The 15219-nt window shown below is 40.0% G+C and overlaps 2 protein-coding genes and 1 long non-coding RNA gene across 6 annotated transcripts in view; 1 reads left to right on the top strand and 2 right to left on the bottom strand.

Annotated features, from left to right (window-relative positions):
* Positions 1-547: 547 nt before the first annotated feature.
* TTC32 (tetratricopeptide repeat domain 32) lies at positions 548-6940 on the bottom strand. The gene is made up of 3 exons (XM_020898297.2): positions 6695-6940; positions 2146-2312; positions 548-1040 (listed from the first exon to the last, which is right to left on the bottom strand). The coding sequence occupies exons 1-3, from the start codon at positions 6844-6846 to the stop codon at positions 913-915; spliced, it is 447 nt and encodes a 148-aa protein (XP_020753956.2). The 5' UTR covers positions 6847-6940; the 3' UTR covers positions 548-912.
* A 46-nt stretch (positions 6941-6986) lies between these two features.
* LOC139029930 (uncharacterized) lies at positions 6987-11919 on the top strand. Of its 2 annotated transcripts, none has more exons than XR_011482253.1 (2): positions 6987-7070; positions 10126-11919. It is a non-coding gene; the product is annotated as an uncharacterized lncRNA (long non-coding RNA). The 2 variants fall into 2 exon arrangements; XR_011482255.1 differs by having other exon boundaries at positions 7008-7074.
* A 94-nt stretch (positions 11920-12013) lies between these two features.
* The window catches only part of WDR35 (WD repeat domain 35), a 53037-nt gene continuing 49831 nt past the window's right edge, over positions 12014-15219 (bottom strand). For all 3 annotated transcript variants that reach the window (XM_070451353.1, XM_020898296.2, XM_070451359.1), the window contains 3 exons: positions 14860-15016; positions 13888-14128; positions 12014-13376 (listed from right to left, as the gene is read on the bottom strand). In XM_070451353.1, coding sequence (XP_070307454.1) covers positions 13226-13376; positions 13888-14128; positions 14860-15016 — 549 coding nt within the window. In that variant the 3' untranslated portion in view covers positions 12014-13225. The remainder of the gene's footprint in view (positions 13377-13887; positions 14129-14859; positions 15017-15219) is intronic.

Raw genomic sequence — 15219 nt, 5'->3', positions numbered from 1 at the left:
GATATTTAAACCTTAACTACCTTATCAATGATTACTAGTGAAAAAAAAAAATGTAAGTTGAATTCTTTCAAATGGCTCTCATGAAAGATGTTTATTGTTAGGCCCAAATATTATGTCTCGCTGGCCTAGCTTTATAAAATAAAAGAGTTTTACTCTCAAAGTAAATGCCATGGGGAGAAAATGAGGAGGCAACTATTGTAGATTTAAAAACACAGAGACTTAACAACAGAACGCAGTGTTAACTTGATTGACTCCAGATCCCAGAAATAAAAATCTACACAAGACATTTTGGAAACAATTGGGGAATTCAAATATGGGCTGGGCATGGATGGTATTATAGAATTATTAGTTTTATTAGGTATTATAATGGTGTTGTGGCTATAAAGAAGGCTGTCTCTATTCTTAGACAATGCACACTGGAATATTTAAAGGTAAAGTATGGTTGATATCTGCAACTTATTTTCAAGCAGTTCAGCAAAAAGTTATATATTTAAATACAGAGAATAAGCAAATGTGACACAATGCTAACAACTGGTGAATCTCAGTGAAAAGTTTAAAAGTGTGTATTGTACCATACTTCCAATTTTCTGTGGAGGTAAAACTGTTTAAATAAAAAGTTGGGAATAAAAAATAGCAAAACAGTTTTCCTGAAGAAAATACCACACATTTCTTAAGATATTTTACTGTAATAAGATACAATTGTACATTCTTATTAATTATTTACACTTTATAAAAGCATACCTACTCAACATAGTTACTCAACCTAAAAATCAATTACGTCAAGTACAGCATTTAACTTTCAGCACTGATGCATGAATCTCTTTATCTTAAATATAAATCAAAATAGTTTAACACCAGCTTTCAGTTAAGAGACAAGGAGATGCCAGCCATTAGGATCATGAGTTAAAATTTTCAATAATTTCTTCTTTGCTTTTCTTCTTTGTCTAGAATAGTCTGTTTTAAGCTCAAAACAGCATCTTGAAATCCAGGATTTAAGTCTAATACTTTCTTGAAATCTTCCAAAGCATCATCAAAGTATCCTGTACAAGAACCCACGGGGGTGAGAGGGGAGGAATGAAAAAGAGGAAAAAAAGCTGAGTATTTCTATATATTATTCATAGTAAATTTGGATACACATACTTCTGCTTTTATATTTACAAGCTTTCAACCACTCCTACTAACGGAATTTTTTTCCTCTTGATAACGATATACCGATGTGTGTACCACAGTAACTCTGCACACCATTATAGAACAATATACTTAAAATTAGTTATGGGCTACCTATGGGGATTTAACAGGCAAATACCTTAAATCAACATAAACTTTCAATAAAATATTCCCTATTTAATACAATTACAGTAATATTAAGAAACAGGAAGTGAATATTCTTTTTAATGCTTTAAAGGAGAAACAGTTCTCACAGTCCCCAGAGTCCCAAAATCTAAAATCCCTTTACTACATATTGTCTCAATCGGGCTTCCCTGGTAGCTCAGCTGGTAAAGAATCCACCTGCAATGCAGGAGACCCCGGTTCAATTCCTGGGTCGGGAAGATCCCCTGGAGAAGGGAGAGGCTACCCACTCCAGTATTCTTGGGCTTCCCTGGTAGCTCAGCTGGTAAAGAATCTGCCTGCAATGAGGGAGAAACCTGGGTTCGATCCCTGAGTTGGGAAGATCCCCTGGAGGAGGGCATGGCAACCCATCCCAGTATTCTTGCCTGGAGAATCCAATGAACAGAGGAGCCTGGCGGGCTGCAGTCCATGGGGGTCCCAAAGAGTCGGGACACGACTGGGCAACTCAGCACAGGCGTAGCACAAGTGCCTTCAAAGCTTTTAACTCAGAAAAGCTGCACAGTGGCTCAGGAGCATTACCCTCATTTCACAGCTGGGCACGCACAGGCATAAAGTAATGCGATGACTCTCACTCTGGTGCCCGGGTGCAATTCCCACCCCAGTCCCCCGCTGCGGTCTCTAATACCCATTGAAAGCCTAAAATAAATTCAGGTACACTTCCTTTGCTCCTGGCTCTAAAACTAAATTTCACCTAAGTTTCACACTGGATGATTACTACATCATTTTACAACATTTGAGAGCTCTGAATTCACAGAATCCTGTCAAGGACAAAAGAGGGAAGAAAGAAATTCTTACCCAGCCTGTACAATATCAAGCCTCGGTTGTAATAAGGAACTTCAAAACTGGGTTGGACTTCTATAGCAGATGTGTAGTCGTCCATGGCTTCGTAAAAATCAACCCTGAAGTACTTGATTTGCCCCCTGTTGTTAAATGCAGTAGCCAAATCCTCAGGGCTGCATTTGCTTTAAACAAAAAGTCCACATTAAAAACACAGTGTTACCCCTTGTTTCCACTTTCACTCTCTTTTGGGTATTGTCAAACTTCACAGCCTATAACATGCAGTGTCGACACTGCAAAACCAAGCGGAAGAAACAGAGTGCAAGGAAATAAACCCATGGAGTCAGTTTCTGTTTAAACCCGCTGTCTACTTTTGCAGGGTTGTTTAGCACTACAATGTCAATCTAAAAAGCGCGTTCATTTTACTGTGTGGTCAAAGCTCCTGTTCATTGTCACCTTGTTTTGCTGAATGTAATATTAAAATGATTGTTTAAAGCACATGCCAGTTGGGCAATGAAAACAACTCAGAATTGAACCGAGCAAGGGGAGAAAGCCAGCCCAAAGTCCAAGTTCGCTGTGGACATGTCGTAAAATGATATCCTCAAATTTTTAAACGATCTTCAAACAGTGAGATCTGAAATCATTTTCTACCAGTAAAGAAAGAGAAGTCAGCCCTGAGTGAAAATCCAAGATACTGATCCCCAGGTGTGCTGTCTGAGGATGACCTGCCCTCCCTCCAGCCTCAGCAGACATCCTCCGGAGGCCCGACTGGCTTCCTGATAGAAAGACATCACGGCTCAGGTCTACACTGGGACTCCTGTGTATAGAAATGGCTCCGCATCTGAGGGTTCCGGAGGCTGCCCAAGGAGCTGTGAGCAAGCAGCCTTTCCTGTGAAGGGTTAGACATCCAGGCAGCTCTGACCAACCACCAGCTCAACAAGACACATCCCCACACAGCCCCACACACTACTTGTAGAAGGGCAAACCATCTACACAGAGAACTTCAATGAGCTCTGCAGAAAGACTCTGTTTTCCTTTCTTTTTTGCAAAGGGGACTCTCAAGTTTGAACCAAACAGGGAAGGTGCAGGCTAACCTCATCTGTCAGTCTTCATGAAGCTCCACAGCGTAAAATCTAGTTCTCAGAAAATATTTGTGACTGCAGTCAGTGTTACGAAAAGTTACTTCTCTCAACATCTTAATCCTTGCGATCTCAGGTACTGTAACTACTGCTGCCAGGAGGGGTACTCACAGCCTAGGGGGTCTCCTTCAAGTTGAAGTTTCCTATCCGTGGAGAGGCATCACTGCAGTTTAGAAAACACCTGTTTCTGTGAACTAGGACTGACAGACTGGGTACACAGACACTTCAGGATGCCACAAGCACCACCGTGAAATCCTAGAGAACAAGGGGGCACTCCAGTCACCAAGCCCTGTTATGACACTAGCTGAACTGCTGCCCAGTAAAGAGTTTTAAGTAAAATGCAGCCTCGGGACTCAGTAAGTTTTTAGTCATTAAATTTCTAAGCTTCAAAACTTTGTTATAGATGTCTTATTATCAGAGGATCATCAGATATTTGATTTAGAATTAGACCTCATTATAACAAATTCTCAAAGCCTATTCTCCATATGGAAATTGTTTCATATTTGAAAGACATGGGCTAACAGTTAAAGCCAAATTTTTTTAACATTGAGATTTTTGTAATGATAGTGTTTATTTTAATGGAATATAACCAAGTTACCTAATCCAAACGTAGATTTTTTTTTTCACTTGCTAACTTTAGCAAAGAAAAAATATTTGGAAATAAAGTTGATGGCTAAGGTTGCACTTTTGGATATTAAAAGAAAATGTTATAAACCATGCAGAGCGGCAGGCATGCAAAGATTGAGAATACTGTTTCAAAATGATTCAGTGACTCATTATTTAAAAATAAACGAACTCTAAAAAATATATTTAAAGAAGAAAGTTGAAAATGATAGAATTCTGTTTAACCAGGAGCTCCTAGAAGAATTTCAAAACTATAAGAAAATTTGAAGGTTCATGCAGGCTTGCTGAGCAATCTTCTACTAAACCATTGCAGATTTTCTTTCTTATGCTGGTAAGGGGCATAAATTACATTTGCCACACAACAAATCTGTGCTCTCAGGATGAGATTCACCAGTAACAATAACAATGGAGCAGTAACAATGCTATGCTTATTGCTGATAAATCCTTTTTGAAACTTACTAGATAAGTTTAAAAAATATAGCAAACTTTTAAATATAACAAAAAAAGAAGCAGACTCATAGAGAACAAACTAGTGGTTACCAGTGGACAGACAGAAGGGGGAAGGGAAAACAAGGAGAGGGGACTAAGAGGTATAAAACATTGGGTATAAAATAAGCTACAAAGGTATATTGTACAACACAGGAATATAGACCATATTTTATAATAGCTATAAATGATCTATAACCTTTAAAAACTGTAAATCACTATACTGTACACCTGTAACATATTATACTGGAGAAGGAACTGGCAACCCACTCCAGTATTCTTGCCTGGAGAATCCAATGGACAGAGGACCTGGCGGCCTACCATCCACGGGGTTGCAAAGAGTCAGACATGACTAAAGCAACTTAGCACAGTCCAGCTAACATATTGCATAGCAGCAACTATACCTCAATGAAAATTTAAAAACAAAAAAGTGTTTTAACCTACTAGATAAGTCTATTCTTCCAGCTTGAAACAAGAATAGAAAACTAAATTTTCTGTTTACTAATTTTGGGGGGAAGGTGTGGTATCATCTTATTGCTTGTTCAAAACTATTAACTATTATTCTGGTGTACTATTGAAATGAAAAAGCCACTTAATTTTTCTGATTTAGTTCCATGTGAGTTTAACAAACAGAAGAATCTTGAGCCTCATACACAAAATACAAGCTGGCATCCGGTCAAAAAAAATCAAATCCCTGAAAGGAGAGGAGGGTGACAGGGCAGACAACTCAACTGTCAAGAAAAACACTGCTCATTATCCCCTTTCTGGTCTTTCTTTTCTCATTCTGGACCACTAACAACAAGAACTGTTAACAAGAACAACAAAGGCAATCTTGGAGTACAACAAATGCTTCGCATTCAGGCGTAAATATAAGATGCTTTGGGAGAGTAGGTATTAGCAGGTGAGGTTGAGACAGGCTGAGAGCTGGGACTTAGGACGATTTGCTGCAGTGCTTGCACCTAGACAAATGTCTTCTCCAGCAACAAAATACAAAAACTCTAAGGAACTAAAAATAATTGAGTGCATTTGCAGTTGGAGCCAGTTATGGACAAGAAGATACAAACCAAACAAAATCCCAACTGCCACTTAAGTGCTGGAAGCAAAAACAGCGTGCCAGGAGCAGAAACAGGGTACTTCACATGTCCCCTGCATTCAAAACCTTAGTCCAAAGAGGTGGGCAAACCACCTAAGCCACCCCACCAGCCTTCGAGATCCCTGGACACAACCCCAACTTCACCCCTTGCTCCGAACAAGCAACGGAAACTTGTTTTCGCCCTGCCCTGCTGCAGCAGAGACCTCAATAAAGCTTGCCTGAATTCCTTGTCTGGCCTCTCATCAATTTCTCTTGTTTAGGGAAGGCCAGGAACCCTGGTCAGTATCAGGGTTGCTAATATCACAAAAAAGAAAGACACTACATGCTCTCTGACAGAAGTACACACCACCTATAACAGTATTCTCACCACAATTTTGGATCTGAATTCGATCAAACCTCAAGACTTAGCTACCAGCTCACAAGCGATGCACAAGACAGAGGACTCCGTTAAATGACATGGGGGCGGGGGACCGGTGGTGAATCCAGAAGATCCAAAATATGGGAAACTCTCAGGACACAGGACTGGATATCCTTTGGTGAGGATATCCTCCTCATCAAATAAACTGAAGGGGAGAATATGAAGGGGAGCCTTAAAGGCTGAGAGACTTGATGTGCATCCTGACTTGAACCAACCGCGAAAACACCAACCAGCCATACAAAACAACTTTTATTGATCAAACAGGAAAACTCCAAATAATGACATTGGAATAATGACGTTAGGAATAATGGGACTGTGGTTGTATCTTTTTAAATCCTTTAACGCCTAGAAATGTATTCTGAGACATCCCTGGGCGAATAACCTGATCCCCTGGGTGAAGTGACAATGCTTAAGCCCAGGGATGGTCACCTGGAGGTTCATTATACTATTTCCACATATTTAAATTCACACGTGAAAACTCAGAGCACGGTTGGAGTCGCGACGCTGTGCGCTCAAGTGGCACCCGCGCGGCACCTCGCCCTCACCAGGTCTTGTTAAAATGACATGGGGGGAAAGCCCTATCCGCTCTAAGACTCGCGGTCAGAGTTAACATGGAGTCGGGACACCGTTCTCGGAGTCCCGGAGCAAAGTGCGGAGGCCTGCGCTCCTAGCACGCTCCCTGGCCGCCTTTCCGTGAAGAACAAACGTCCGCCCGCTGGGCGGGTGAGCGCCAGATGTAGAGTAAAGCGGAGCCCTTGCCGCTCAGCTTCCGGAGACCCCGCTGTCCCCACTTCTCGCGATAGTTACCTCCCGCGAGCTGCTCCCTCCGAGGCTGCACAGGCGCACTGGCGAATGTAAGCGGAGTACAGCGCTTCGGCCTCCGCGTATTCCCCTTTCTTGAAATGAGCCTGGGCTAGTGCTAGGGCTGTGGGACTTTCCTGCCCTTGCTGCCCGTCCATGGCGGCCGGAGTCCTAGCTTTCTCCGAGCGATTAGAGGCGACAACCCACAGCCACTTCTGCACCTTGGAATTTAACTTCGCAAAAATCCTCGGCCCTAGCAGCCGGGGAATTTTGTGTCCTCCAAGGAACCGTCGTCTCGCGAGATCGGTGACGCTCCTGGCGGAAGGCTCCGGTACTCCAGCAAAGCTTGAGCAGACGGTGCATTGGCATGTGCGCTCCTGCTGTAGGTGCTGGTCCCACTTGCCTGATTTCCAGAAAAGCAGTAGCTCGGTAGTCCCAAACTGGTTTCTAAGGCCGTGGCAGATGGTGGAATGAGCTTGCCCTTCATTACAGCGAATAGGGCGGGGCGGAGCGCGGTGTACATACACACACACACTGTACATGTATATTTCCAGAATATACAGAGAATTTCTAAACTTCAGTTTTTCCAGAGTGGGTGTACTACTTTGCATTTCCACCAGCTAGGCATTGGCCTTTCTTTACTCCGTAGCTTCACCAGCATTTGTCAGTTTCGATCCTAGCTATTATAGTGGGTGTGTAAAGATAGCTCCGTTTTCCTCTAAATTTTACTAACTAAAATTGTAAGTAGAATAACCAAATAAATGAGTAGATAAAGTAGTAACTCTTAAGTGTTTTAATGTCTTTTAATTTTAGAGAAATCTTAAGAACGAGATTATGAAGAAAATTTACAGAACACTGTTAGTTTCACCCCCGTTTTTTCTTATTCTAAATTCAATTAAAAGATAAATTAATGCCTTTTTTAAAAAAAAACTATTTTTACTTTCTCATCTATACTCTTTATGTACTTTTGAAGTTTTCTACCATGAACATGTTAGTTTTATACTCAAAAACCATTAAGTGTTCTTTTTTTTTTTAATGAACTGAGAAAATGGTAAGAATAAACAGTAGGGGGCAACATAATATCGCTATTTTCAGTTTAGAAGCACAGTAGTAATACTTTGGAGCTATAACATCAAATTAGGAACTTTTGATTTTTCATTAAAGGTCTGGTAACAATTTTTCCCCCATTTCTAAATGTGGACTCTAGATGACCTCTTAAGGAGTTATTTGCTGCAACCGCCAGTCATCAGACATTTGCCTAAGTTGTTTTCCTCTTGGTAGCAAAGGTGATACTGTACACCTTTTATTGTACCTCCTGTCTCTTCCTCCCTTTATCCACTCTGGAGCCCAATGCCCATCATCCCAACCCCCACCAAAATACTTAAGTCAAAAGAAGACAAATTATCATGTTATCATAAATTACAGGTAAAACACAATTTTACCTCAGCATTTATTTTTATATTTTTCACTGAATGCCACATAAAATCTAAGATCTCAGCTCTTAGAATACAAAAAGATAATTGCAAATTATATATTAGCAGAAACGTGTATACATAATTAGCATTTGGGCATCACAGCAGGACATAATACTCTGTTACTTATTGTATAGCTTTGTCAGTCAGGTCCATTATCTCAGTATTTTGGCCTACCCTGCTACTCTGAAACTTAACCTAACGTTCAGGCCAAATTTTGTGATAAAAAGAAGCATTACTTAAAGGGAGTCAGTTCGTGTTTATTACAAAAAGAAGACATTCATTATAATGCCTCATTCTGTCTATACAAATTCCCTCCACATATTTGTTACATATGACAATTTTGCTTCTCTTTGCCCCTTTCATCAGAGGAGAGTTATCTGGAAATTTCCTTCATGTTAAATATTTAAAACCAACTGAGTCAATTCATATGGGGAGTCTTTTTCTAGCACCACTTTCAAGCAGGACAAAGATCTATCTGTCCCCAAGACATTATGACAGATCACTAAAACATTCACAGATATAAATCCCAAACAGTCCTAAGCTCTTAAAACAGGTATGTCTGTCAATATATATATGAATATGAGGCATGTGGTTATATGTATGTGTATAAGTATATATAAACACATACATATATATATATGTGATAAGTATGTGTACAAGGTAGGAGAGTTTGTTTTTAAAGGTTTTGGTTTCTGTGTTAAACAGACCAAGAAGTAGTGACAATAACTCAGAATCTGTCTGAAATAACTAGTTGGAGGGAAAATTTGAGGGCTCAGGTAGCAAGGATTTAGTGGTAAATGAGAAGGCTCCAAAAGAAACTTCCCAAAAGAACTGTTAGGAAAAGTCTGAGGAATCAACAGCTGATTTTGAATTTAAGCAAATGGGAATGTAATCAACAAGTCACAGGAAGGACTGGAGAACGACAATCTAACTTAAGAGCTCTCAGCCGATTTCTGGGATGAGAAAGGGAAAAAAGAGATATTCAGGCATTAGGACCAAGAACCAAAAATCACAACTCTGAACATGCAGTCCTGAAGGAATCCTTAAACCTACATCTCTGAAAATTTCTCTCATTAATGAAGTAAACTTTCATTCCTGAAAATAGAAAATCTTGTGGGAAGATGTAGTTACCTTCAACAGGAGATGCATCCTCTAGGGCCAATGTCTTTGTCAGGATGCTATTTTCTTTTTTTTTAACCTAGGGAAGATTTGCTTTTTAAAAAAATTTTATTCTATATTATAGTTGATTAGCAATGTTGTGTTAGTTTCAGGTGTACAGCAAACTGATCGGTTATACATATTACATTTGTTCTTTTTTTAAATTCTTTTCTCCATTTAGGGCTTCTCTTGTGGCTCAGCTGGTAAAGAATCCACCTGAAATGCAGGAGACCTGGTTTCAATCCCCGAGTTGGGAAGATCCCCTGGAGAAGGGAAAAGCTACCCACTCCAGTATTCTGGAGAATTCCATAGTCTGTATAGACCATGGGGGTCACAAAGAGATGGACCCAACTGAGTGACTTTCACTTTCACTTTTCCCCATTTAGATATTATAGAATATTAAGCAAGAGTTACCTATGCTATACATAGGTCCTTGTTGGTTATCTGTTTTAAATATAGCAGTGTGTACATATCAATCTCAAACTTCCAATCTATCTCTCACCTCCCCAACCCTTCCCCTAGATAACCATGTTTGTTCTCTAAGTCTATGAGTCTGTTTTATAAGTAAGTTCAATTTGTATCAGTTTTCTAGATTCTACATATAAGCAATATCATATGATATTTGTCCTTCTAGGATGTTATTTTCTGATTTGAGGGGAATACTATATTCTGTCATAGAAGAAAACAAATGAGATTGATGAAACATACTATGTTAAAATCAGATAAGTTAGAAACTTATGAGACATGTTATACAAAGTAAATACAGCATATTTGTGTGACTATACCTAATATTGGGCTTCCCAGGTGGCTCAGATGACAAAGAATCTGCCTGCAATGCGGGAGACATGGGTTTGATCCCTGGGTTGGGAAGATCCCCTGGAGGAAGACATGGCAACCCACTCCAGTATTCTTGCCTGGAGAGTCCCCATGGACAGAAGAGCCTGGCGGGCTACAGTCCATGGGGTCACAAAGAGTCAGACATGACTGAGCGACTCAGCACAGCACAGCACATCTAATATTGATGAAGATACAAAAGGTAACCAAGGCAGTAAGTATTCATGGCACAGTGGGTGTGCAGGAGGCTTAGAAGATGCTCAGTATGTGTGAGGACTTGACTCAGTGACCCACTGATGACACCTGTCCTCTAGCCAGGAAATACAACTGAATCCATGACTGCTAAGCAGTCTCAGAGGCACCTACAGCTGGGACCAGGGAAACCTGCCTCCTCCTTAGAGCAAGTGTGCCTCACTGGCCTCAGGCACATTCTACTTGACTGAGTCCCCCAGTCTCAACTGTGGTCCTCTTCCTGGCCACACCATTAGGGGGAAGCTGGTGAGGAAGAGAGAGAGTGAGGACATAGAACTGTACATAACTCAGGAATCGAGAACTGGAATCTGTGTGCCTGACCAGCATCCTTCACTAACAGTGTTAATCTCTCCCATCACTCTCTCCTTGTTCCTCACTGTGTACATTAAGTTGATTCAGTAAACCATGTGACTTAGGCATCATTTTTTGGTGTGTAATCCTTTGTGTTCCATGACTTCTGGAATGACTTGCCTGGTAGTGTATTTGGAGGCTACCATTTATCAAGGTAACTTTCCACAAGGCACATGGACACAGAGACTTAGAAGACTTCTGGTCTTCTCGTTTTAACTAGGCACAGCAACCCACTATCTACATGAACTCATTTAAGCTCCAAACCTCTCCTCATAGCTCACTATTCTCTATCTGCTACAGGCCTAACTTGTCTCTAAAGGACCAAAAACATAATACATTTGGATTAACTAACCTAAGTACTGAAGCTGCAACATCAATGTTGTATATTTCTCTTTATTGCCTCTATTAAATGTCAGTCAAACTTCAGTAAATAATCTTGATAAAATAGTGCTAAAGTCTGGTTTGCAGCCACATAATAAAAAGATGTAAGTTCATGGGAAATAAGAGAACATTATTAGCTATATAAAATAGATAAGAAATTATGCATGACTGATTACAGTTTTTCTTTTTAAAATTAATGACTAAATCAAAACAGGTACTTATTGAGAATCACTCAAACCCAAGAGTTGTTTAGATAAAAGGTCCAGCTTGGTGACAATGTTTCAACTAAAACTATAACTACAAACTGGATGTTTTCTATAAATTTACATCATCATAAATGGAGTCAAGTGTTCTGCACAATATTATGAAGAGTACATGCCAACTGCCATCTCTTAGATGAAACTAAGAAAGTGGGTAAAAAGGAAAAGATAGCAAAAATAAGCTATTTGGGTTTCCCTGATGGTCCAGTGGTTAAGAATCTGTCCTGCAATACAGGGGACACCAGTTTGATCCCTGGTCCAGGAAGATCCCACATGCTGTGGAGCAACTAAACCTGTGTACCGAGCCTGCATTCTGGAGGCCGTGAGCCACAACTACTGGGCCCACACGCAGCAACCACTGAAGCCTGCGAGCCCTAGTGCCTGCGCTCTGCAACTAAAGAAGCTGCCGCAATGAGAAGCCTGCGCGCCACAACTAGAGAGTAGCCCCCACTTTCCGCAACTAGAGAAAGCTTGGATGCAGCAACGATGACCCAGAGCAGCTATGAAAATAAAAAATAAATTTTTAAAGAGCTATTAGAAACAATTTAAATTGTAAAAAAAAAAAAAAAAAAGTCTTTAAATGCTTTTTTATCACTTCTGAAAGTAAAACAGAGAACATTTTCAATGCTTATTTAATTAAACACAGCTAGAAACAGAGCTTATTTCAGTATTACAATTGTTTAATCTGCCTCTGGGCTTTCCAGGTGCTGCTGATGATAAAGAATCCGCCTGCAGGTACAGGAGACACAGGTTCAATCCCTGGGTCAGGAAAATCCCTTGGAAGAGGGCATGACAACCCACTCCAGTATTCGTGCCTGGAGAATCCCATGGACAGAGGAGCCTGGCAGGCTACAGTCCATGGGGTCACAAACAGCCAGGCACAGCTGAGTGACTGAGCATGCACGCCCACAACCTCCTAAGACAGGTTATGTCAATTCCCTAAACTCAACTTTGCTCCACTCTCACACTTCCCCATCCCTCTCCATCAAAAATGTTTAATGAATTAGTAACCTTGACACCGTGAGAAATTTTTTTTCTTATTTGGAATATTTCCGTAGTATCATAAAAACCACCAACCTATTATGGTCAATTTCTATATCTTTTATATGAAAATCAGCATCATTATTTCATAGTTGTATTTTTACACAAAATTATATATATACATAACATGTCTATGTGTATATATTACTGGGTTTTGTTTTTCTTCCCTTCCTGATCTCTGTCTTGTACAGAGGTCAGCTTCAGTCCTTCCAGCTTCCAGAGTATTGCCTTATAAGACTACTGCTCTTCCAGACCCATGTCTCACTTCCGATACCATTAGTGATACTAGAGTAGACATCTGTGGTACACCCTGCCCTTCTTCGTGGACCCTGGGATTGTTCTAGGGATGGGCACTGATCCCAGCCTGGCCATTTAGCAATTTTTTTCCCCTTCATTTCAAACTTGAATTAAGAGTGGTAGTCCCTTCTTAATGGTGGAGATAGTAAGATGCTATATTTCCTGATATATGAAGAAAGCCAGTCTGGTTTTTTCATATCTCACAGCCTCATATTTATTTTACCCTTTATGAAAATCCAAAAGAACAGCCTAGCAGAGTTGCCCCACCACATGCAGGTGACCTTCTCTTTACTCATTCTGTCTCAACTGTGGATTTCTCAACAGATGACCCAAAGTTCAGAAGCCAGTGAGGCATAACCAGTTTCTGTCATATATATATACATATTTGTATAAAAATACAACTCTGAAATAATGCTGCTTTTTACATAAACTGTATGGAATCAACCTTATTATATAAACTCTCCTGGTATATGCAGTTGGTCAGTTCTTCATCCCACTGCACTATGGCATAAGGGACAGAAGTTGTAGTTATTTATTTCCTGAGCCAGGACACAATGCTTACACACACTGCACATCCAGAATTGATATTCAGTAATTGGGCTTCCTGTGGCAACACACGTTGGCAGTTTCCCTTCCCCTCTGTAAAAATAAGAGGAGAAAGAATTACACTTTAAAATGTCTAATCACTTAAAACCTTATTTATTACACTAAAAAAAAAAAACCTGAAGAATGGAAAACATTTCAAGGTAAATTTCAAATAAAAACTTTTCTTGCAATGAGAAATCATTAATATACTGTTAAGACTAAAGGAAATAGGCTTTGAGTATAATGTTAAGGTGGCTTGTTGTTAGTCGCTCAGTGGTGTCAGAATCTTTGTGACCCCATGATCGGTAGTCCACCAGGTTCCTCTGTTAGTGGGATTTTCCAAGCAAACATACTAGAATGGGTTGCCATTTCTTTTCTCCAGGGTATCTTCCCAGCCCAGGGAGTGAACCCCCATTTCCTGCACTGCAGGTGGATTCTTTACTGCTGAGCCGCCAGGGAGTTAAGGTATGAGAGTTTAAAATTTAGTGATTTCATCATTATACTATACAATTTAAATATAAAAATCTATATAAAAATGACATCTACTAATTACGGTTGGCTTTACCCTTCAAGAAGTCCGTCCAATTCAGATTTTCTGTTATCTTTCGGAGTATGTTTGGTGAAGATTTCTAGAGCAAGATCTTCATATTGCTGCTTCTGTTCCGAACTGAGGGTCTCTAAAGATTCGAGTTTAATAAAAGCTTTTGAACAAGTACCAAAAGCTCTAGTGGCACACGCACAGAGTGCTAACAGAGAGTAGATCTCAACTGCAGGGATGATGTCTTCATAGTCTCTCAGGTGAAGAGCTAGGAAAGAGAAGGCAGTTTGGATTGTGTAAAGCAATCACACCATCATGAACACGCATGGGGAAGAATGTTAGGCTGGCTCAGTTTAACCTACATGAATGTTAGCAAAGTTAATGAGAACAATGGTAGGTGATCAGAGAACTAGTAGGGGAAGTAAATGACCACCAAATTCTGTAACACCAGCCAACAGCTCAGGGCCTATAAAAATTACCACCACCAAATGACGCACATGGCTGCACCACTCAGAAATATACCAAAAATTATTGGTGTCAAAATACACTGCAGATATAAATATATATAAACATATTATTATTATTGTATAATTATAATTTTTATATGTGTTGTATTTATAAAACATATCTTCCATATAAATGTTAGAAATTTCTGTGGATTCTCAAAACAGTATCATGTTTCCTTTTGTTTAAAAAAACAAAAGCGAAGTATGAAATCGTGTTTTCTCTTTGTGTTTCTTTGAACAGATTACTGCTTTTCAGTCTATCTTATTGAAAAAATAGAACTTTGAGAAAAAAGGAAGTGAAACTGAGTCTCTAAGTTATCAGCTCAGATAGTTTATTTTGATTACCACATCTAATCTTCACAGGCTGCAGGGCATGGCCAAAAGAGAAAAAAGTGTTACTGAAGTTAATATAAGAGTAACTTGAAGGAGTTTGCCCTTCATATTTAATTTATGACTTTTAAGATATGTTGCATATATGAGTTACTACACCTACCTGTCTTCAGTGCAGTGTCAACATAGCCCGCATAGAGCTGTCTTTGCGCCAGTATGAAGAAGTGATAAGCCTCAGCCCCTCTCCAAGCATTATCAGTGAAACAACTACTTGTCGACAGAACTTCTTCTTCCAGCAAACCAGCCAAAGCAGAAGTGGCCTACAAATAAAGCAGACCCACATCTGCTGTCAGCACAAACCTAACAACAGTCCTTCCAATAGAGATGATTTCTGAAACTGTTATACATTAAAATATCTAGGGAAGGAGACTTCCCTGGTGGTCCAGGGGAAAACAGTCCGTGCTCCCAATGCAGGGGGCCCAGGTTTGATCCCTGGTAGAGGAACTAAGATCTCGCATGCCAC

The sequence above is a fragment of the Odocoileus virginianus genome, chromosome 2 (assembly GCF_023699985.2).
Source record: "Odocoileus virginianus isolate 20LAN1187 ecotype Illinois chromosome 2, Ovbor_1.2, whole genome shotgun sequence".
Lineage (NCBI taxonomy): Eukaryota > Metazoa > Chordata > Mammalia > Artiodactyla > Cervidae > Odocoileus > Odocoileus virginianus.
Note: the sequence above shows the minus strand (reverse complement) of the source record. Positions and strands in the feature narration are given on the sequence as shown.

Coding starts and splice junctions, on each gene's coding strand:
- TTC32 (XM_020898297.2), bottom strand. CDS start 6,846: ATGGACGGGCAGCAAGGGCAGGAAAGTCCCACAGCCCTAGCACTAGCC. Junction 2,313..6,694: donor GAGGGAGCAGCTCGCGGGAG/GTAACTATCGCG, acceptor TTTTGTTTAAAG/CAAATGCAGCCCTGAGGATT. Junction 1,041..2,145: donor CTTGATATTGTACAGGCTGG/GTAAGAATTTCT, acceptor GTTCTTGTACAG/GATACTTTGATGATGCTTTG.